Here is a 23,951-nt window from a genome sequence, read left to right on the forward strand (position 1 = left end):
TCTATTTCTTTTTTATTTTTTCTCTCCCTGAACTGCTTCATAATATTTTTGTTGTTATTTCATTTGTATTGGACTTGAGAGGAAGTGTGAAGAAGAGGGAGATAAGTGGAACTACAAACTGTAAGAGTAATTACAAATCAATTATAAATAATAATGGCTTCAGCTGTGAAAAAAGCTGCAGCTGCTGCAGCAGCACAGATTCAGCAGCAACAAAGAAGAGGATCAGCTGAACTCAATCCACTTTTGGAGGAAATAAGGAAAATAGATGATAAAATGGAAAATATGCAAGCTAATCTCCAGCAAGAGATTAAGAGTTTAAGGGTGGATTTGAAACAAGACTTTAAAATGCAAATTAAAAATTTTTCTCAATCAGTTGATGATATGATGAAAGATGTAAATCAAGCTAAATCAAAAATTAAAAATTCGGAAGAGAAAACTAAAGAGATAGAAGAAACAACGGAGAAAATGACAATGCAACACGAGAGGGAATTGGACCAAAAAGGCTTTAGAGGATTTAAAAATAAGAGAAAATTGTCTGAAGGTTCGCGGGCTAAAGGAGTTGAAAAATGAAAATCTACATGATTATGTGGTCACAGTGCTAGCAGAATATACGGAAATACCAAAATTGGAATAGTCATGGGAAATTAACAAGGCATTCAGAGTGAATTCTGCTATGGCAACAGAGAAAAACACTGCAAGAGACGCGGTGACTTACATAGGCCTGCTACAGACTGCCAAAATCAAGCTGCTTTGGAGGTATGCTGTTTAAATGATGCATGCATCCTAAGAATCTGGAAGCTGCACCAAAGCCACCCTCCAGTGCTTAGGAATGGAGTGTGGCTTTGGCACAACCTCCAGACTCTTAGGACCCATGCATCATTTAAATAGCATACCTCCAAAGAGACCCGAAGCAGCTTTATTTTGGCAGAATGTAACAGGCCTTAGTGAGGAAAAAAGCTAGAGATGATGTGCTTTTCCAAAGCTACCATAAAGAATGGAACATTGAAGGAAATCAAATAAAAATTTACAAAGACATACCCAAGCAAATCTTACGGAAACGGGAAGACTACAAATATTTGACTGTACAACTAAGTAAGGAAAAAAAAATTACAAATGGGAAAAACTAGAGGGCATTTCAGTTAACTACAAACAGAAATGGTATACACTCAAAACAATACAGAAAGCAAAAGAGTTCTGGGGAAAAAATTGGTCAAGAAATTCAAAATACATTTGTAAGACGTAATCAAACAAATCAACAAAGGGAAGATATTCAAAGTATAATTCAAACTAGAAGTCAGAAAAGGAAGGAAGAAACTCTGAGAAGAGAGAATGAGTCGAGGAGTGAAGAACAAGGTGAAATTCAGGAGGAGAGCCAAAGCAGTAAAGGAGATTTAGTTGGCGAAACTAGTGAAGAAACAACCCCTAAACAAGACATATCTGAAGAAGGAAAGGAGGAGGTGGGTGAAGAGAGACGGGAGGAAATAGAAGACGGGGAAGAAGAAAACACCGAACAGTAAGGTAACTAATAAGACTTCCCCCCTCTCCCCCTCCTCTTTTCATATCTCAATTTATAGTTTATAAACTTTAAATATGGGAGAAAATGTCTCAAAAATATAAATATTGTTTCTTGGAATGTAAATGGAATGAATAGTCCAACGAAAAGAAAGATGATTTTTCACTACTTGAGTAAAACAAAAGCAAATCTTGTATGTCTGCAAGAGACGCATATTAAACTTAAAGATGTTAAATATCTTAAAAATAATAAATTAGGAAATGAATATTTATCTGCAACAACAAAAGCAAAAAGAGGAGTAGTCATATATGTTAATCAGAGAATCAAAAGCAGGAAGATTTTTAGTGACTCAGATGGTCACTATGTGGCTGTTGAAGTAATAAACCAGGAGGGAAAAAATTTAATAGTGGGAGTATATGCATCCCAAAATAACAAAAGCAAATCCTTCAGACAGCTTCTAGAAGAAATCCAAGAAGCAGCATATGAAAACATTATTATGCTTGGAGACTTTAATGGGGTAATAGACCCCAGAATAGACAAAAGCAATATAAAGCAAACTTTAGACCTTCAAGGTAAACTTCCTAAAACCTTCTTCTTATTAATAGAAGAACTGGATCTACAAGATATATGGAGACTTAAAAGCCAAATGAAAAGGACTTTAACTTTTTCTCAAATCGTCATAACTCATATTCAAGAACTGATATGTGTTTCATGACAAAAAAGCTATGTAAAATGGTGCACAAAGCAAAAATCCACCCTAAATTAATATCAGACCAGAATCCGTTGGTGATAAATATGAAGGGTTCTAAAAGTGAATTTATTTGGAGGCTCCAAGATTATCTGTTACAGAACAACTTAATTGTAGAAGAAGCGCGAAAGACCCTTAAGTATTATTTCAAAGAAAATGATAATATAGAGACAAAAGAAACCATGATGTGGGCAGCCTCAAAAGCAGTAATGAGAGGTTTCTTTATACAAAAAAAGCAGAAATAAAAAGACAAAACGAGAAGAAAACCCAAGAAATAACTCAAGAAATTAAGAAAAAAGAACTGGAATTGCAAACAAGACAAATGGATAAAAAGCTGCAATTAGAAATAAAAAGCCTCAAACAGCAAATCCGGCAAAAGAGGATTAAAGCGCTAGAACAAAAAATGAAAACTGCAAAAGTTATTTAAACCTTCCAACATGCAAATGAAGCTGGAAAATGGTTGGCCTTCAAACTGAAGAAGAAGAAAGAAATGTTGGTGATAAATAAACTAAAAAAGGGTAAAGACTACATCACAGACCAAAAAGAGATTAAAAAAACGATCATGGAATATTAGGGAGACCTATATAGGAGTAAAAATAACAATGTAAAAGATATAAAAGAATATTTAGACAACACCACTATTGCACCTTTTACACCCCAGTAGAGAGAATTGTTGGATCAACCTATTACATTTCAAGAAACCAAAGAAGCCACAAAATCATTAAAATCGAGGAAAGCACCGGATGGGTTCTCTGCCCAATATTACAAAGAATTTGCAGACATCTTAGCTGAACCTCTGCAACGAATAATGAGTAAGATCAAGACTGGAGAACTACCCCACACTTGGGATGAAGCGACCATCACTCTGATTCCAAAAGAGGGAGGAGACCACACAACTCCAGCCAACTTTAGACCAATCTCTCTTCTAAACGTGGACTATAAGATCTTTGCCTCTATATTAGCCAAGCGGCTAAGGAAGTGTCTGCATGAATGGATACACGAGGACCAAAGGGCAGTTAAAAGATATTAGATATGTGGTAAACATCTTAGAACATTATGAAGTCCACAATGAGAAAAAACTTGCTCTAGTTTTCTTGGACATAGAGAAGGCTTTCGATAATGTTCAGTGGCCATTGATAAAATAGACATTGGAAAAGCTGGAAATTTTTGGAATGGACTATGGCGATATATTGTAAACAACATGCAAAAATTATTGTAAATAGTGAAAGAACAGACCCCATTGAGATACAAAAGGGAACTAGACAAGGTTGCCCCCTTTCCCCCCTCTTGTTTATTATGGTTTTCGAATTGTTATTGCATAATATAAGAAAGGAGGTTAATATAAGAGGAGTTAAAGTAAAAGGTAGCGAATTTAAACTGCATGCGTTTGCAGATGACCTATTAGTATCATTGAGCAACCCATTAGAAGATATATCAGTTCTACAAAAGGAACTACAGACATCAGGTCTAAAAATGAATAAGGAAAAACAGTAATTGTAACACAAAAAAAAAAAACATGAAAGAGGGAGAAGAAATGGAATTGAAAAAGATTTTTGGTCTCCAAATAAATAAAAAGGTGAAATATTTGGGTATAGAACTGTCAAAAAAAAAAAAAGAATACAGATTTATTCAAATTTAATTATAACAAAACTTGGACAAATATTAAAAAGGAAATGAAAAGTTGGACGAACATCAAACTATCGCTATTGGGAAGGATAGCGGCAGTTAAAATGATAATCCTCCCTAAATTATTATTTCTTTTCCAGTGTATCTCAATTTTCCAAAACAATTCGATTTTCTCTAAATGGCAGAAAGATATAAATTCTTTTGTGTGGGAAGGGAAGAAACCACGCATAAGATTAAAATATATGCAGGACTCGGTAGACAGAGGAGGTTTTGCACTTCCAAATCTAAATCTGTACTATGAGGCCAGTGGAATGATCTGGCTAAAAGATTGGCTAGAGTTGAAAAACAACCCCTTGTTAAAACTGGAAGGTTCAAACTTAAGATTTGGGTGGCATGCTTTCTTGTGTTACGATAAAGTTAAGGCAAATAAGGATTTTAGAAACCATCTTATTAGAAAAGCCATTTATAGAATCTGGATGAAATACAAGAAGCTGATTTGTAATAAAATTGCAATATGGTGTTCTCCCCATGAGGCACTCTTAAAAACAGATCCATTAAGAAATGAAAACTGGCTGAAATATACAGATCTGTTGAAACCTCTAAAGCAAGCAACATGGGAAATGAAATCGCTAGAGGAACTAATGAAAGAGGGGAAGATAAACAACTGGTTTATGTATTTTCAACTAAATGAACAGTTTTTTTAAAAAGACCTTAAAAACAAGGGGTAACAAATAAAAAATCAGATTTGGAGGAAATGATCTAGGCAAAAAAAGGGGCAACAATATTAGCATTATATAGGTGCCTTTTGAAATACTATACTGAAAGCGAATTAGTGAAAACAGATATGATTGCATGGGCACAAGATATTGGGAGACCATTGAACCTGGAGCAATGGGAAAGATCTTGGACTAAAAGAATGAAATATACCCTGTGCCAAGATATAAGAGAAAATTGTTATGAATTGTATTATAGATGGTCCCTCGCACCTGTGAAATTGTGTAAAATTTATGGAAAACATGATAGCAAATGCTAGAAGTGTGGGGAAAAGAGAGGGACACTATTTCACATTTGGTGGGGGTGTCAAAAAGCAAAAAGAGTCTGGAGAACCATTCGTAAAACAATTAACAAAATATTAAATATAAACTTAGAGAATAAACCTGAAATTTATTTGTTAAATATGCTTAATGATGAATTGGAAAAGAAATATGGTTGTGTGTTATTCTATATGATACTATGTGTTGCAAGAATGATATATGCAAAAGCTTGGAAAAGTAAAATTGTTCCAAAAGTGGAAGAATGGATATTGAAAATGCAGGAAATAATAGAGTTAGATAAACTGTCAAGAAAATTGAGAAATGAAAAAATGGCTAATTTTTTGGATAAGTGGAAACAGATATTTGAATATATAGAAAACAATTTGGGAAAGCAGGCAACTAGCATATTAAAAGACTGGTAAAGAAATAAAAATGAAAGAAACGAATAGTTGTATGGTAGAAGATTCGATAAGTCATAGATGTAAAGATAACAAGATAAACGGTACAGACAAAGAAGGAGAAGTATGATTTAATTTTTACATTGGTAAACCTATTATTTTGCTTTTCAGATATTAAAGACTCTTACAGTGGCTAGGCGAAACTCAAAAGCAAAAGTGGATCCCCCTGCTCAGCAAAATGAGATTTAAATAAAAACTGACGATATCTTGATATAAGGAACTGAAACTAAGAACAGGGGAAATGCATTTGAGGACTTAACAATTTCCTAAGAATGAGATAGTAAACAGGTTGGACTGTGATAGCAGGAAGTTTTTATGTTTTATTAACGCTACATGTATATCCATTGGTATGTAATGCTTCTGAAATATGTGGTTATATGTTTTATTGTGTATTTGTTTGTGTAATGTTTGTGGTTTTAAAATCAATAAAACTTATTTTAAAAAAAGGGGGGAAAAAGAATAGACTTTACTGTTAGGAAGTTCCTCCTAATGTTGAGCTGGAATCTCTTTTCCTATAGCTTACTTCCATTGCTCTGGGTCCTAGTCTCTGTAGAAGCAGAAAACAAGCTTGCTCCCTCCCCAATATGACATCCCTTCAAATATTTAAACAGGGCTATCATATCACCTCTTAACCTTCTTTTCTCCAGGCTAAACATTCCCAGCTCTCTAAGTCATTCCTCATAGGGCATGGTTTCCAGACCCTTCACCATTTTAGTTGCCCTCCTTTGGACACGCTCCAGTTTCTCCACATCCTTTTATAACAATAATAACTTTATTACGGCCATTTGGCCAGAACAATTACAAAATTCCAATTTAAAACACAACATAGGTTCATAGGCAGATTGGAGAATATAAACAAATGACAGTCTATAAAAAGTAAGGATAAAAAGCAAGGATAGGATTGCACGATCAGGCAAACACACAACAATGAGTAGGCTGCTATCACCTCGCAAACAACTCTATCATATTATGTAATAGAGCACGACATTGATGACATATTAGTTCAAAATCACAATCATATCCCCTATCCAAGTAAGAGTTAAACTACAAAGTGCCATTAATCAGATGCAACTGATTGGGGTAACTTCATTAGACTTTAGTCCCCAACTAGATTAGTTTGATCCTTTTTGAATTGTGGGGCCCAGAACTGGACACATTATTCTAGGTGGGGCCTGAACAAAGCAGAATAGAGTGGTTCTCTTGTTTTAGACACTATCCTTCTATTGATGCATCCTAAAATCACATTGGCCTTTTTAGTTGCCGAAAAGTACTGTTGACTCATGTTCAACTTGTGGTCTACTTGGAATCCTAGATCCCTTTCACGCGTAGTTTCATTCAGCCAGCTGTCCCCAATCCTATATCTGTGCATTTAATTTTACCACCCTAAGTGCAGTACTTTACATTTCTCCGTGTTGAAGATTATTTTAATAATAATATTAAAATTTATTTATATTTTCCCGCCTCTCCCAGATGGATTTTGTTAGCTTTGGACCAGCTTTCTAGTCTATTCAGGTCATTTTGAATTTTGATCCTGTCCTCTGGGTTATTAGCTACTGCTCCTAATTTGGTGTCATCTTCTAATAGGATAACTATCCAAGTCCTTGGTAAAGATGTTGACTAGCACTGGGCCCAGGAGAGAACCCCACTGGACACCCCACTGGTCACTTCTCTCCAGGATGAAAAGGAGCCTTTGTTGAGCAACCTTTTGGTTCGGCCGGTCAACCAATTAGAAATCTATTTTACAATTACCTTGTCTAGCCTGTTTCATGTTTTTGTTTTATATACTCTTTAATTTGGTTAACTGCTATTAAGGGGCATAGCTATGAGATTCTATGATATCAAACCTTTTAATAAATGAACAGGTAACGCAATCCTATATATTCATATTATCAGACATAACTCCAGAGAATGTTAGCCTTTCAGATGCCAGAAGGTTCCTCTCATTCTTCAGAGCAAGAAGCAACACTTCAGCTGCCTTCTAGAAGAAAAAGCAGAAAGGCTTCCAAAAGAACTGAAGCCTTGGGCAAGTCACACTCTCTCAGCCTCAGAGGATGGCCATGGGAAACCCACTCTGAAGGAACTTGCCAAGAAAACCCCTTCAGAGACTCCCATAAGGTCACCATAAGACCTGGAAACAACTGGAAGGCAGACTCCAAAAACAACATTGGAAATAGGGGCAAGCCTTGCCTTGGGAAAGTGTAATGACTGGGCTCCAGTCAATGGAGGTCTTCTTCGGGCAGAAAAGGGAGGTTTATGCAAATGCAGAGTGACATCACTGCTACGGAAGGCTCTCTTGACCAATCAGAGAGCAAGATAAAGGTTCTTCTGGAAGCTTCCGTGAGAAGGAGATATAAGGCCTGAGAGACCAAGAGACAGTTGGGGGAATTGTGTCGGTTGGAGATCGAGAGAGAGAGAGTTAAAGAGCGGATCTTGGAAGTTAGTCTCAGAATTGGACGCTTAGGTCTATTTATTATTTTAATAGCTTGTATGAACTGAATATTATATACTTACAAATATTGTACCTGCAAGATTCTTAATACCTTGTGTGACTTATATTTCAGGTATATTTGATTATTTATAACTGCCCTGGCCCAGTGCTAGGGAATCCTGGAAACTGGAGTTTATTGTGGCATCAGAGCTCTCTGACAGAGAAGGATCAATGTCTCACAAAACTACATTTCCCAGAATTCCCTAGCACTGAGCCAGGGCAGTTAAAGCGGTCTCAGATTGGATTATTGCTGCAGTGTGTTTTGGACTTAGGTGACCCTTGGCAAGTCACACTCTCTCAGCCTCAGAGGATGGCAATGGCAACCCCTCTCTGAAGAAACCTGCCAAAGAAACACCATGATAAGGTTGCTTTAGGGTTGCCATAAGTTGGAAACAACTTGAAGACACACATGAAGAGCAGAAAAATGTGCTATTTCTCAGGTTGCACATGGGAATGGGAGGCAGTGTGGTGCAGTGGTTTGAGTTTTGGGTTACAACTCTGGAGGCCTGGGTCCAGTGCCCCACTCCTCCATGAAACCAGTTGGGTCCCTTGGGCAAGAAGTCACACTCTCTCAGCTTCAGGGAAGGCAATGGCAAACCTCCTCTGAACAACTCTTGCCAAGAAAATCCCAGGAGAGGCTCCCCAGAAGTCGGCAATGACTTGGAGCCACTCCACAAAAAACTACAAAGCCTCAAGAAAGAGACAGCGTGGTTCAGTCGCTGGAGCATTGGACTATGACCCTGGAGCCCAGGGTTTGAATGCCCTCATGGCCACAGAAACCCACTGAGTGACCGTAGGCAAGTCACACTCTCTCAGCCTCAGAGGGAGGCACTTGCAAAACCACTTCTGAACAAATCTTGCTAAAAAAAAGCCTGCAAACGGCTTCCCTTATGGTTGCCATAAGTCAGAAACAACTTGGAGGCAGAAGATGACAACAAGAGCAGTAACACCACTAACGGGTTAATCATACCTCACAAGCCAGAGAGAGAGAGAGAGAGAAAGATATTGACTATGTGTCTGGTCAGGCAAATGTGGGAGTTGTTGTCCTCAGTTCAGAGGGATTGGAGGGGCCTTACTGCAGGGCAGGACCCCTCCCCTTTCTGGCCATGTGGATGCTGGGAGATCTAGTCCAGGGAATACACTGTAAATCCCAGTGACAAGAGAAAAGTCTACTACTGCCTTTCAGATCCACTTTGCCCCAAATCCTTTATGAGGCCAGAAACCACTTTGTTAGGAAGCGAACCCCGAATATCTCAGGAAGGCCCTATATCTCCCAAGGACCCCTCCCTCCAGGACCCCCTTCCACTCTTCCATCAGTCTCTCTCTCTCCCCTGAAGGCCTCAAACTGACAACTGCCAAGCGCTGAGACAGAAGCAGCCATTTTGTGCTCTGAAAGCCATTTTGTGTCCAAGTGGCCATTTTGTTTTCTGGTGGCCATTTTGTGTTCCTCTGTACATTTTGTGTTCCAGCAGCCATTTTGTGTTCTAGTGGCCATTTTGTGCTGCTTGTGATTGTGGGGAATATTGTTCCAGAACCTTCTGTGAGGCCTCAGTTGAACAGAGGCTTCTCTTTCTCTCCTGAGGCTCCAGAGTCAGAAGGAGGCCAGGCTCCTTGGGCCAAAAGGAAGGAAGTGTGTCTCTTTTATGTCTCTTTTCTGAGAGGGTTTTCTTATTACACAGCTCAGCTCTTTCTGGGGAACATGGGTTTTAAAAGGGGTCAGAAATGGGGAGGATAGTTTTAATACAAGCCTTATTTTTCTTCTTCACAAACATTGGGATTTGGCTCCTAACAGGAGGCTAGTCCCCCAAAAAAGGCCAAAAGTGGCTCCTTTGGGAGTTTTAAAAGTCCCCAGTTTCCTTATTAATAGATTTTCAGGGAAGAAGGAAGGTGGCAGACCAAATCATCTCCTGTTACCAATAATGATACATACAAACATACAAACAAACAACAAGAAAAAGAATAAGAATTATACAGACAAACAAACTTCTTATATTTTAAAAAAGCAAAACCATTTTAAACGGGATAAAAATTCGATTTGGGTGATTCTATCATTTCCCAATCGACTCAGGCTGTATCTGCACTACAGAAATAATCCAGTTCAAAACCGCTTTAACTCTTCTGTTTCCATCCTATGGAATCCTGGGATTTGTAGTTTGTTGTGGCATGAGAGCTCTCTGGCAGAGAAGGCTAAGTGTCCCAAAGGTACAATTCCAGGATTCCATAGCACTGAGTGGTTAAAGCGGTGTCAAAGTGCCTTATTTCTATAGTGCGGATGCAGCCTTCTTGGGAAAGGGGCTGATGCTGGGGAAAAGAGGAGGAATGCAGAAGGAAAGGAGGATGGATGGACGGAAGGACGGACGGACGGACAAACAAAGAGCCACCTGCAGCTGGATTGGCCTCTCTGAATGGTCAAGACCTGAGCTGGGTTGTGGATGATGGGCACTCTTAATATTAATATCTTTCACTATTGATTGAAGTTAAGGAGGGGATCAGGTTCCTCCTTTCAATAGCTTCAGGAAAATGTTTAGATGTTGTTAAGGTTTGGAAATCCTGTTTAGGGACATTTTTTGTTCTCACAGCCATCGGGTGCCATCAGGAAAACGTTTCTGTGTTGTTTAGGTTCAGAAATCCTGTTTGGGGTCCCTTCCGACTTTGGGGCCTTTTCATCCTCCATTTTGGGTTCCCTGAAGGCCTCAAACTGCCAACTGCCAAGCACTGAGACTCAGGAGGCCATTTTGGGTGCAGGCAGCCATTTTGTGCTGCTGGTGACTGTGGGAAATAATGTTCCAGAACCTTCTCTGAGGCCTCAGTTAAACAGAGGCCTCTCTTTCTCTCCTGAGGCTCCAGAGAGAGAAGGAGGCCAGGCTTCTTGGGCCAAAAGGAAGGCAGTGTGTCCCTTTGTGCCTCTGGCCCTCCATTTTGGAGTGAAGGAAGGAAGGAAGGAAGGAAGGAAGGAAGGAAGGAAGGAAGGAAGGGGTCTGTGGGAGTCTGAGCAAGGGAGGCAGGGACCCAGGGCCAGTGGGGAGGCTGGGCTTTGGGGGTTGGGAGAGAGAGGTGGGGAAAGAGACCCTCCCTTTGGGCCCTAGCTGGGGAGGGTCCACCGGTCCTTGCCTCCCCCTTTTGGAAAGGAGACCCCCTCAGCCCCCTGGACTCACTCCTGCCACTCATTCCTAGGACTGGGACTCAGAGGAGTTTCCTAGGCATTGTCACCTTCTGCCCTCCATGGCCATTGGCACTGACCTTTCCCCATTGCCTTCCCTCCCTCAGCCCTGTGGACCTCCTCCTCCTTCACACTCAGAGCAACCCTTCTCTACGGCTGAGGAGACGGCCTCTGACCCAGGGAAGCTCCAGACATAAAGGACTGAAGAAGAGACCTTTCTGGGGCTGCAGGAATCAGGGTCTTTGTACTGAAGGTAGGTCTCTATTCCTGGAGCTGAAAGAGGACATTTGTTTAAATGTTTCAGTCCAGAATGGTATGGAAAGGTTGCAGCTGAGAGACTGAGCCCATGATTTGCAGGCATTAAGTCCCAGATTCAGTCTCTGGCAGCACTGTCTTCCCAGAAGATGGAAGTGAGATTTCCAGACCCAGACACACAGTAAGTCCTTTGTGTGGGGACTGTGTGTGTACGTGCTGTTTACTAGAGCTTTGTGAGATATTTGTTTCATGGAATTTACATATGATTTCACTTCTCAAGAATGACCACAGTCCAGGGTGCAATGTTCCATCAAAGACCTATACATTTATAGACTTTTGTTTTTTCAAATGCACCACATTCAGCATTGTGCAGACTTTTTAAAAACATGCAAGGTAAAGTGAAGTGAATGTGATTTTGACAATAGGTTCATTCAGAAACAGTGCACACAAATGTACATGCATCAATTTCTGCGTGCCTTCAGGAAACAAAGAGAGGTGATGCACACCTCATGCTCCATCTCTGACCGAAATATAAACACAGCAGTTAAGCTCAGATAAATGGTCTCATTTGCAAAAATAAAATAATTATTTTCACCAGTGTGTAAATGAGGAGGGGCCATGATGAGGGGAGGCCATGGATCAGATCCTTAAGGTAATGCAGGTCTTATCCAGCCCAGGAGCTAGAGCTTCTCCACCTGGGACATAAAGCAGGTCCTCCTCCTCTTCCTCTGTGTGAATGAGAAGTCAAATTCTCATCAGTGATGATGATACAGCCTGAAAAATTTGCATTCCTGCATTTAAAAATCTGAGGAGTCCTGAATCCTGTTGGTTAACCCTTGAGTGTAGACTCACTCAACCCATAAGTGACTGCTGATGTCCACATATAGATAAATCCAACCAATTCAGTGATTCTACTCTGATCAGGACTAAGCATAGGATACAGACTAGGATTTAGGCCAGCATGTGCCTAGAACAGGATACTCCCAAGCCAAGATGGCCAGGCAACAGTTTGGAAAGTGGGCACTCTCCACATGGGAAGAGACACTCTCCGAATTGTGACTTTTTTGCATGCAGAAGGCTGCCATGGGAATTGGGTGCTTCCTTCCCATCAGCTCAATCCTCGGATGCCCCCTGATCCTGGGAGGAGGGCTGGTTACCATGGAAGGGAAGAAACTTGAGAAGAGAGAGCTCCTTTCCTGCCCTGCCTGGCCAGGGGCTTCACTGGTCAATGGAGTGCAACTGGTTTGGCCACTGGGAGAATGAGGGTCCACCATGGTGGGAGAGTTGAGTGTGAGGTATTAGAGAAGGATCCAGCTGTGTTTTGGTAGCCAGAAGGAAAGCATATGTGACCTGCATATGTCACCAGCAGGATGACGATCTTTGTGACTTTGAGTGCTGCAGGGTTTCTTGCCAAACCAAGCCTAACCCTGGTCTCTTTTCTCAGGAACTTCATCTTGGCCCCCTTGTACACTGCTTTGGGGTATCTTTTGCTGGACGTGATCCAAGTGCAAGGCCACCAAGACCTCTCTACCTAATGGCCGACACAGGGGCCAAGTGGAGGGAGTTGGGCTCCAAGAGAAAGAGGTTGCTGAGGTACAACAACTCTTTTGTAAGTTGCCATCCTGACTATTAATTTCTTTTTAAAAAGTTTTTATTGAAAATATTAAAAATTACAAATGACAAAAAGACATATGACAATCCAATTACATTATGAAGCCAACCCTTTTATCTATTAGACTTATGTAGATTTCTTTAAGTAAACTTCCTGGTTCTCCAGATCTCTCCAAAAATAAAAACCATTTTATTTTAACTGAACTCTTATCTCTTTACCAACTATTTACCAATGGCTTCTTAATACTTCTGAATAAAGGCTTGTATACCCGTTATCACGTTACTTTTCTATACTTTTTTCATTCCACCTTATACCATATACTATGTTATCAATATCACCACTGTGTTGTTTATTTATTTTTCTTCATATATTTACCTTCATATGTTCTATATTTCATATTTTCCAATATCATTTCAACTCTTTTGGCATATTCTACAGTACTCATCCCAAAAAATTCCATTCCTTAATATATTCCTTCCAAACATTCCACTCTTTATAGAAATTATCTAATGATTTATTATTTACAAAGTAAGTCCATTTATTCATTTCGAAAAAATCTTAACATTTTCAACCTCCATTCTTCAATTGTAGGACATTCTTCTTTTTTCCATTGTTTTGCAAACACTGACCTTGCTGCTATTATAGCATAGAGAAGAATTTTCTGACTATTAGTTTCATTTGTGTCCCTGCTGGGCCACCTCATGAAAGCAAGGGAAGAACATACTGTCCCAGTTTGGCAGAGAGAGTCCTGGATAATCCTCTGTCACCTCATTTTTTTCAGGGGCTTTGAAAATGTCCTAGTTCTCTCTCCTCCTCCCACTTTCTCCCTTCTCCTCAGTCAGTTCAGTTGCTGCAAAATGTGTTCAAAGTTCAAAAGATGTGTGCAGCTCAACAACTCAAAAGAGGAGAAGGGAGGAGAGAAGGGGGCAGGGCTTTGCCCTTGCCAGGAGTTGGAGGCAAAAGCAAACTGCTGTACCCTTCCTCGCTTTTGTGACCTTCATCATTAACAACTTTGGCCATCGTGACCCCCTTTTGGTGTTGCTTGTCCAGATGTGTCTTTCTTTCCCCATCTGTGAAATGCGGAGGGATATGGAAGAATATATCTGGAGCTAAATTGAGGGTGGGCCCAGTGGCCCTCAAGGCCAGAGTACTCCCCAGAACTGTTTTTTAAAAAATGAAATTTGCCTCTGAAATTAGGTGAGATATGGCTAAATGCACTATAATTTATTGGTGACTAAATGTACTATACATGTCTGGATAGTCAGTATCTTAATCAATCAATAATATCCCAGAAATGGTTTAATTATATTGTTTATTATATTGTATATTATATTGAAAGGGTTCAAGACAGTCTGGATCTCAGAGGCTGTAGCTTTTTGCTTGTTTGCAGACTTTAAAGTTTATTTGCTGGACTGAATTCTGAAGTGTTGAAATAATATTTGCAATGCACCATGTGCTCCCCCCCCCTTTTTTTTTATTGGTCATTCTCTGGATGAGGGCTATTTTCTATTGCAGGTGACCTTTGCGGATGTGGCGATATATTTCACCGAAGAGGAATGGAAACTGTTGACGAAGAAGCAGAAACTTATGTACAGTTCTGTGATGATGGAGAATTATGAAAATGTGGCCTCTGTGGGTAAGGAAGCTGAATCCATTGCCCTTCCTGTGGAGACTGAGGGCCCTTTCATAATTCAATGTCAGAACGCTATAATTCCACTTTAGAATTATTGAATCAAAGAGTTGAAACAGACTGCAAGGACCATCCGGTTCAATCCTCTGCCATGCAGGAATAGGCATTCAAAGCATCTCCGAGAGATGGCCATCCCGTCTCTGTCTAAAAACCTGCAAAGAAAGAGCACCAAACTCTGAGGGAATATGGCGCAGTACAGACCGTCAACAAGCGGCGTACCAGCACCGGTATTAGGGTTGGGAAGAGCGCACCATGTACATGCTCCCTAACCGTAATACATACCAGCAGCGCCATAATGCCAGCACCCTGTGTACATGGGCACTGCTATTATGATGTCACGCACGCACCACGTCTAAACCTGAAAGAGCTCCTTCTGGGCACGCACCTCATTCTCACAGCCACCAAACGGCTGCGAGAATGATGGCGGGGAGAGAGGCCCATTTCTGCCATGGCTCTGGCTCCCATGGTGTCCAGGGGCATGAAGCCCCAAGGACATCCATTTCCAGGCCACAGGGAAGCAGCATTTTGCCGCTTCTCCATGGCCTGGAATTGTGCTGGATTGGGGCCTCTTGGCTGCCAGTATCGCTGCCCTGGCCCAAATCCTCCGCGGAAAGGGGCAGCTGCAGACCACCCCTTTTCCATGGTCAGTACTGGGCCTATATTCCACTGTTGAAGAGCTCTTACTGTCAGGAAGATCCTCCTAAAGTTTAAGTGGAATCTCTTGTCCCTGTGGCTTGCATCCATTGTTCCATGTTCTTTTTCTGGAGTAGCAGAAAGCAAGCCTGCTCCATCTTGAATATGACATCTCTACAAACATTTCAATAGGGCTGCCATGTCCCCTCTTAACCTTCTCTTCTCTAAGCTAAACACACCCAGCTCCCTAAGTCATTCCTCAGAGAGCATGGTTTTCAGACCATTCACCATTTTGGTTTTCCTTCTCTGGACATGCTCCAGCTTCTCAGCATTTGTTTGAATTGTGGTGCCCAGAACTGGACACAGGATTATTGCAAGTGAGCCCTACCAAAACAGAATAGAGTGGCATTATTATTTTCCTTGATCTTGACACTATACTCCTATTGATACAGCCTAGGACCACATTGGCCTTTTCAGCTGCTGCATCACACTGTTGACACATGCCCAACTTGTGCTCTACTACCATTCCTAGTTCCCTTTCACACATTATTTAATTGTCAAAACATATTCCTGTGGAATCTTGGAATTTTTAGTTTTAGTGAGGCACTATTGTTCTCCACTTTGTAAGGCTATCCAACCCTAAACTGCTAATTCTGGAATTTTGTGGGAAGGAGCCATGGATATTAATGCTTTTTGCCCCTAAATGGTCCTCAGCCCATTCCTGAACAAGTTTCCTGGCTTTTGTTTCCACTTTTCCAGGCTCTGGAGAGGCTTTGTGGGAAAAAGGCCTCCCTTGGCCCTGCAATGGCCCAGAGAGGGCCCAGCAGTGCCAAATGGCCTCCACTTCCCCAAAGGGATGCTGTGGGATATTGAGGGGCAAAATATTATGCCATATTTTTAGGCAACACAATGTGGGGTTGCCTCAAGATCCTGTGGCAGCCAATGTGACTCTCCCCAATCCCCAACAGTAGTCCATCCCTGTCTTGGAGTTGTCTTAAAGCTGTTTTAAGGCTCTCCTTGAACCTCACCAAAATTGGAATCCAGGTCCCAGCCCCTTTATTCTGCTTTTCCTAATGCATTATTTGTAAATTGATTGTCCTGCCTTTCTCAAGAAATGAGTCTCAAAGTGTCCCTTTTGTGCATCACACTCTGTGGGTGTGTGTCTGTGATAGAGAGATGGAGGGAATGTGAAAAACAGAAAAGCAGGAAAGAGATGGTGAAGGTGAAATGCTGAAGCAGTGCAGATGGGCAAGAGTGAAGGCTGGAGAGCAGAGAGAGAAAGGGAAGGGGATCAGGCCTCTGGGAGCCAGGAGGGGAAGGCAGGAGCAAAGCCAGGATTGCCTAGCTCTGTGCAGACAGGAAGGGATCTCTAGGAAGGGCCTTGGGAATTGAGAGGCAGCCACCAACTCGACAGATTTTAAGACCTGAACTGGTGAGAACTGGTTCAGGCCCTTGTTTTCTAACATATTTAGCAATTATGAGCAATGTCTATGAAGAGAGGAAAGAGGGACACAAAAAATTTCCTTTTTCTCTAATGTTTCTTTTCCAACCTGAGCTTGCTTAGCTCCATGGTTCATTCCAGAAGTGCTTTGTTACCCGAAATGCTCGAGTCTCGGGAGGACACCCGCAAGTGCTATGCTTTTAGGGGAATTTCATGCTTAGCTCAAAGGAGAGATTGGGGCAACAGTGATCTCGGTATTCATCCCAACTATATCAGGCCCCAAAGCACACAGAACTCCAAAGGCATTTCAAATAGGTTTCTGTGTTTCAAGGGGAAAGCAAAACACACACACACATACATCTAAGTGTTCATGAACATACACAAGAACTAGTTTTTGTTACCTAGTGGTCGTGGTGAATAGTGCAAGGCTTTGCTAATGGTAATACATTACCTAGATGGAACTTGATTGCAATTGCTGAGGGTCCAGAATGGGGAGAGAAGTCAGTAACTCCCATGACAAGTGAGGCTGGCTAGTGTAGTGAGGTGTTTAGCAATGTAAACTAATGGAGTGTCTCTCTGCAACTGGACTAATGCTGAAGACTAGTCAGTTGGGGCTGATATTTATACTGAAATCGTTGCTTGGGGGCAGAAACGAAACATTCGAAAAGGTTTTAATTGCTTTAGAATGTTTCCTGGGTGGGGAAAGAATTGTCTGAAACTGAATTAAATGCAGTGGGTCCTTGGTGGAAATTCTTCAGCCAACAAGGATCATCACACTGGCTCTCAGGTCCTTCTTGGCTCTGAATTTGGGTTCCATTCACAAGCCAATGTATAGCACAATCTGAAGGCGACACTCCCAGAGATCAACAATAACATAGCAGAGAACAGAAGAAAATCTCTAGATATAGGTATTGGCAATGCACTGATTATTTGCCACACTTAAAAATAACTCATAGACACAGTTGATTTCCTCCAAGTCCTTGAAGGTTCTTTATCTTGAGTTGGAATAGAAAACAAATATGTACCAGCTCTCCTCACTGACTTCCATCAACTTCACAATCTCTTCTACACCCAACTCCAACCCACATCAATCCGCATGTGAGCTGTATACTGTATTGGTTGTGAGTCATCTCCTGGTGTCACACAGCATGAGGCATCCTCTGCAGTTAACTTGCATCATGCCTTGGGCTCTGGATCAGGACTCTATGGCCGTCTCACAAGATACGATGCCACTTTTCAATCAAAATGTTTTAACATATATTTAATAGAATTTTTTAACTGCCTGATTTTCTGCTTCGACTGATTTCCTTATGGCAGTTTCCCTACAATCTCTTCTTTGCAAGCTCCTATAAGTAAGGATACAATCATTATATGGATTTGGGGGCATCCAGAACAGGGTCATGTCGGGTCACTCACACCAACTTTATTAATTTAACCTGAAATAGGGAGGAGTGAACGTAGGGCTAAATCTTGGGGTAACACCTTCCTCTCTTAACACTGAGATTCAGTCTTCTCTGTCATTGTTCTCCTTTACAGAAGAACTTGTCAGTCGTGAGCGAATCCACACAACAAAGAAGTCATATAAATGCCATCACTGTGGGAAAACATTTGCTTACAAGTCAGTCCTAGTCATGCATCAGAGAGTCCACACAGGAGAGAAGCCATACAAATGCCAGCATTGTGGGAAATGTTTCTCTCAGAAGTCAGACCTAGTGACACATCAGAGAGTCCACACAGGAGAGAAGCCATACAAATGCCAGCGTTGTGAGAAATGTTTTTCTTCGAAGTCACCCCTAGTGACACATCAGAGAGTCCACACAGGAGAGAAGCCATACAAATGCCAGCGTTGTGAGAAATGTTTTTCTTCGAAGTCACCCCTAGTGACACATCAGAGAGTCCACACAGGAGAGAAGCCATACAAATGCCAGCATTGTGGGAAATGTTTTCCTGAGAAGTCACACCTAGTGAGACATCATACAGTCCACACAGGAGAGAAGCCATACAAATGCCAGCGTTGTGGGAAATGTTTCTCTCAGAAGTCAGACCTAGTGACACATCAGAGAGTCCACACAGGAGAGAAGCCATACAAATGCCAGCATTGTGGGAAATGTTTCTCTCAGAAGTCAGTCCTAGTGATGCATCGGAGAGTCCACACAGGAGAGAAGCCATACAAATGCCAGCATTGTGGGAAATGTTTTTCTTTGAGGTCAAATCTAGTGAGACATCAGAGAGTCCACACAGGAGAGAAGCCATACAAATGCCAGCATTGTGGGAAATGTTTTTCTCGGAAGTCAGTCCTAGTGATGCATCGGAGAGGCCACACAGGAGAGAAGCCACACAATTCCCAGAAGTGAACTAACATTATTTTTGTCAAGAATTGTGATGTTTTGTGTTAGGTGTGTCTGTCTGTATGTCTGTTTATACTTTAAAGTTGTATTTTGTTAGGTTTAGGTTTTAATTGCTATTAGTATATATCATTGCTTTAGTTTATAAAATTGACTGGGGATTTTTGATCGTGGTATAGGTTAGCTGAATAGAGGGGTGGGATTTGTTGCAGCTGGCTAGTATAGTTATGGCAATGATAGCTCTTGGAATTTGTGGGATGTTGGTTGATGAAAGTTAGAGGCCAATATTAACAGAAAGGGCTAGTCTCTGGGAATGGCAAAAGGGGCCTTGTTACCTGTGGGGCATAGACTGTGCGTATTGGAGGTGGGGGCTAGGTTTGGAAGAGGGTGGAGTTTTAGGTTTTGGGGTTTAAATGTATTCTTTGGCTTGAGGTGGGCAGTTCTGACTTAAATGCTGAATTTCTGACTATGTGTTCTTAATAAAGTTCTTTGTTGTTTCAACACACTGTACTCATTGATGCACAGAAGTTCTGCATTTGCACAAATTTGACACTTTCTTCTTTCCTCAGGCCTTAGATCCTTTTCTAGCCACAAAAACAGAGGCAAACACACACACATTTATACACACAGAGAGAGAGAGAGAGAGAGAGAGAGCGCTATATGTACAAAGCAGAGCCTTCCCAGCCTTTCCCTCCTTAGTCCAGCTCTGCAGCATGGGCTCCATTCTGGAAGGAAGGAAGGAAGGAAGGAAGGAAGGAAGGAAGGGCGTACTCCTTCCCTTCTTCCAAAGGCCGACAGTGGAAAAAGCAGCAGCAGCAGCAAGGGCCTTTTGATCCCTGTGCATGCTGAGGAGGGGCCTTTGGGGCATCTATGCATGCACAGTCTGAGCCCCTGAAACCATTACTGCCCTCACAGTCTGTTCAGAGGGAGGGAGTGAAGTGGGGATAGCTCTCGTCCAAATGGCTGGAGGGTCTTCAGGTGTTGTAAGAAGGAAGGAAGCCCCTCTTCTTCCCCCAAAGAAAAGCAGGGGGCCTGCCAGGCCTCCTGTTCTTCTTTCCTTCCCAGCCCCTCCTTGGGGGATTCATTTGGGCCCAGGTACTGGGGGAGTATAAATAATAAATAAATAAATAAATAAAACTTTTATTTGTATCCCGCTTTTCTGTGACGAGACAATCAAAGCGGCTCACAACACATTAAAATCCACATTTACAAATTTATGTCCCAAATTCCCCCCCATTAAAACAGGATTAAACATGTTACAATTAAAATATCTATTAAAAACACAATAAAAAATACAACGAGGACAGAGCGGTGGGCTGATACATGATGCGGGGGGAAGTCATTCTGTGGCCGGCACTTTTATTCAGGAAAGGCCTGCCGGAAGAGATGACAGCTTCTTTAAAATTGTCTAAGCTGGCAATTTGACGGATCTCGTCTGGCAGGCCGTTCCATAGTTTGGGAGCAATTGCAGAGAAGGCCCTGGTTTTTAAAGGCTGCAATAGATTTCTCCCAGAGGACCTGAGGGTGCGGGGTGGATTATGTGGGAGCAGGCGATCCCTCAAATAGGTTGGACCCAAGCCATGCAGGGCTTTAAAGGTTATAACCAACACCTTGTACTGTGCCTGGAAACGAATAGGCAGCCAGTGTAGAGATTTTAGGATGGGTGTTATTTGGTCACTCCTAGTTTTTCCGGCGACCAGCCTGGCTGCCATATTTTGCACTAGTTGAAGTTTCTGGACTAGGCACAAGGGTAGCCCCATGTAGAGCGCATTACAGAAATCAAGTTGTGAAGTTACCAGTGAATGTACAACAGTTTCTCGGTCCTTTACTTCCAGGAAAGGGTGCAGGGGGACCCTTGGAGAGAGGTATGGCCATGGACGGGAGGGGGATCCAAAGGTAAAAAGGGCTTTGAGGAGCCCCCTTCCTCATGGAAAGTGGGGCAGAGGAGAGACCCTCCCTTCTGATGCCTCTTTTGGGGGAGGTTTTTGTGCCAAATACAGAGCATCACACACCATAGGCTTCAATAGCATTAGAAACAACATGGGGGGTATCTCTGGGGGAGGGGGTATGTCTGGGGGGGAGAAGAGACGTAGAGGCCAAATCCAAGAGGAGGGAGATGGGGGGAGACAACTGACACCCCCCTGGCAACTTGGGAACTTGGCTTGAAGACCCACAGGATTAGGCACCCCCACACATACATACCTTTCCCTTCACAACAACCTTGCAGAGAAGGACCAGTAGAGAGACCCTCAGCCCGAGAAAGAATGTCCCCCCCTGGGGGGCCTTGGACCCCCCCCCCCAAAGGGATGTAGGTTAAAGGAAGAGAATGAAGGAGTGAAGGAGTGAAAGTGCCAAGGGAAGAGAAGCATAGAGGGACGGTTAAAGGGGGGGGGGATCTGGGACATGACTCAGGCATCTTCCCTCCGGAACTCAATATTAGAGCCTTCCACCCCTCACTGTGATGCTTTAAATGACCATTTCACAGATAACATCTCTCAGATAAGAGCTGAATTGGACGCCAGCGTTATTGGAGAGGCTATAGATGAGGTGTCCAGTGACTCACTGAATATGCTGTTTAAATTACACATGTATCTTAAGAGGCCAGAAGCTGCACCAAAGCTACCCCCCAGTCCTTAGGACTGGAGCATGGCTTTGGTGTGGCTTCTGGTATCTTAGGACGCATGCAGCATTTAAACAGCATGCCTCTAAAGTGATCCAAAGCAGCTTTATTTTGGCCTGTCTGTTCAGGCCCTTAGGGAGGGCTATTTTCCATCTTGCTCAAAAGAAGCGGAGGCATGGCCACTCCTGAAAAAGCCCTCCCTAGATCCCTTGGACATGAACAATTACAGACCGGTCTCCCATCTTTCATTTCTATACAAGGTGATTGAGAGGGCAGTTGCTCTTCAACTCCAAGTGGTCTTGGATGAAACAGATTGTCTAGACCCATTTCAAACTGGCTTCAGGACCGGATACGGAGTCGAGACTGTTACGGTCACCTTAGTAGATGATCTCCGCTTGAGTACTGATGGGGAAGTGTGACTCTGCTGGTGTCTTTGGACCTCTCAGTGGCTTTCAGTACCATCAATCATGGTATCCTTCTGGAACGCCTGAGGGAATTGGGGATCGGGGCACTGCATCGCAGTGGTTCTGGTCCTATCTCTTGAGTAGATTCCAGATGGTGATGCTTGGGGACAGTTGGTCCTCTAAGAAGGAGATTAAATCTGGAGTTCTCCAGGGTGCCATCCTGTCCCAAATGCTGTTTAACATAAACATGAAACTGCTGGAAGAGATCATCTGGAGGCATAGAGTGGGGTGCTATCAGTACGCTGATGACACCCAACTATACCTCTTCATGCCCCAGATCTTAGTGTCAACTAAGGAAGGCATCTCCCCTCTGAGTGAATGTCTTGAGAAAGCAATGGTCTAGATGAGGAAAAACAGAGTGAAGCTGAATCCAGATAAGACGGAGCTGCTCATTGTTGGAGATCCTAATCCAGATATGGAGGTTTGTCACCTGTGATCCATCTGTGGATGGGGTCACACTTCCCCTAAAGGACTGTGTTTGCAGTTTGGGGGTGCTCCTGGATCCGTCGCTCCAGACGTTGGCTCAGATAGATACAATGGCCAGGAATGCCTGTTATTAGCTTCAGTTGATACGCTAACTGCACCCCTTCCTGGAACCTGAAGAGCTGAAAACTATAATGCACACACTGGTAATATCCCCCAACCCTGAAGCCAGGCCATCAATAACAGAGCAATACACAGATTAACATGGGAATCACTTCTCCTTACCCAGGATCACACAGTGTGTATGTGTGTGTGTGTGTGTGTGTGTGTGTGTATACTCTCTCTCTCTCTCTCTCTCTCTCTCTCTCTCTCTTTTCTAGGTCAGCATTCTCTGAAGATGGCAGCCACAGATACCAGCAAAACATCAGGAATAAACTCTTCTAGAACATGGCCACATAGCCCAAAAAACCCACAAAAAACTATTCCTGGTTTGATTTTTTTTTTAGCCAGACTCAAAATAGACCCATTGAGGAGCTTCTCTTTGATACTTGAACCTCTCAACTTGTGAATAGGGAAGATATTACATATTATGCTATTTCTAGATGAAATGAGATTCAACTATTACAGGTGGAACTGACTGGATAGAAGTCAAAGCGGAAAAAAATGTTTATAATGGAGTCTCAAAAATGTAATAATAACAATTTATTAACCTATCAGAAAGTTGACAACAAACCAGAGGAAATGTAAGAATATAGATCTATAAACAATTCAATGTTGCATTTACTATTGTTGTTATTGGATTTAATGTTGTGCTTATACCTATGTCTGTACAATATGATTTTAGGTATATTATTAGAATAAAAAAGAAAAGAAGTAGACCCACTGAAATCATTGAGAGACATGAGTCCCACCCAGCACTTCTCCCATTGACTTCTTTGGGAATGATGAAGGCTGGGACCAACCCAAGGACTGCAATCCTGGCCCCCATTTTCTTGAAGTTGAATCCCAGTGAAGTCTGGTGCAAAATGCAGTGCTGAAATGAGGATGAAGATGATCATCATGGTCATGATGATGATAATAAGACTCTTCCCTTCAAAACCAAAAGCCTTGTGGAAGTTCAAAGACTAATAGAGGTCCAAATCACATGGCTGAAATAATCCACTTAGAGTTCACTTTAACTGCCTTTGCTCAGTCATAGACAATCCTGGGGTATGTGTTTTACTGTGGCACCAGAGCTCTGTGACAAAGAAGGCTAAATGTCTCATAAAACTACAGTTCCCAGAATTCCCTAGCATTGAGCCAGGGCAGTGAAAGCAGTCCCAAACTGGAGTATTTATTCAGTGTGTTTTGGATCTCTGTTAGTCTTTGTTTTCAGAAGGCTCTGTAGTTTTGTTGACAAGAGATTTATTATTATTATTATTATTATTATTATTATTATTAT

The 23,951-nt window shown here is 42.0% G+C and overlaps 1 protein-coding gene across 1 annotated transcript in view; it reads left to right on the forward strand.

Annotated features, from left to right (window-relative positions):
- The window catches only part of LOC149301640 (uncharacterized), a 146,579-nt gene that overhangs the window by 20,855 nt on the left and 101,773 nt on the right, over positions 1-23,951 (forward strand). Inside the window, exons 4-6 of the mRNA XM_089484129.1 lie at positions 9,681-9,687; positions 11,265-11,280; positions 18,278-18,952. Of these exons, the coding sequence (XP_089340255.1) occupies positions 9,681-9,687; positions 11,265-11,280; positions 18,278-18,952 (698 nt within the window). The remainder of the gene's footprint in view (positions 1-9,680; positions 9,688-11,264; positions 11,281-18,277; positions 18,953-23,951) is intronic.

The sequence above is a fragment of the Sceloporus occidentalis genome, unplaced genomic scaffold, assembly GCF_023333645.1.
Source record: "Sceloporus occidentalis isolate IW3139 unplaced genomic scaffold, rSceOcc1.0.p SCAF_21, whole genome shotgun sequence".
NCBI lineage: Eukaryota > Metazoa > Chordata > Lepidosauria > Squamata > Phrynosomatidae > Sceloporus > Sceloporus occidentalis.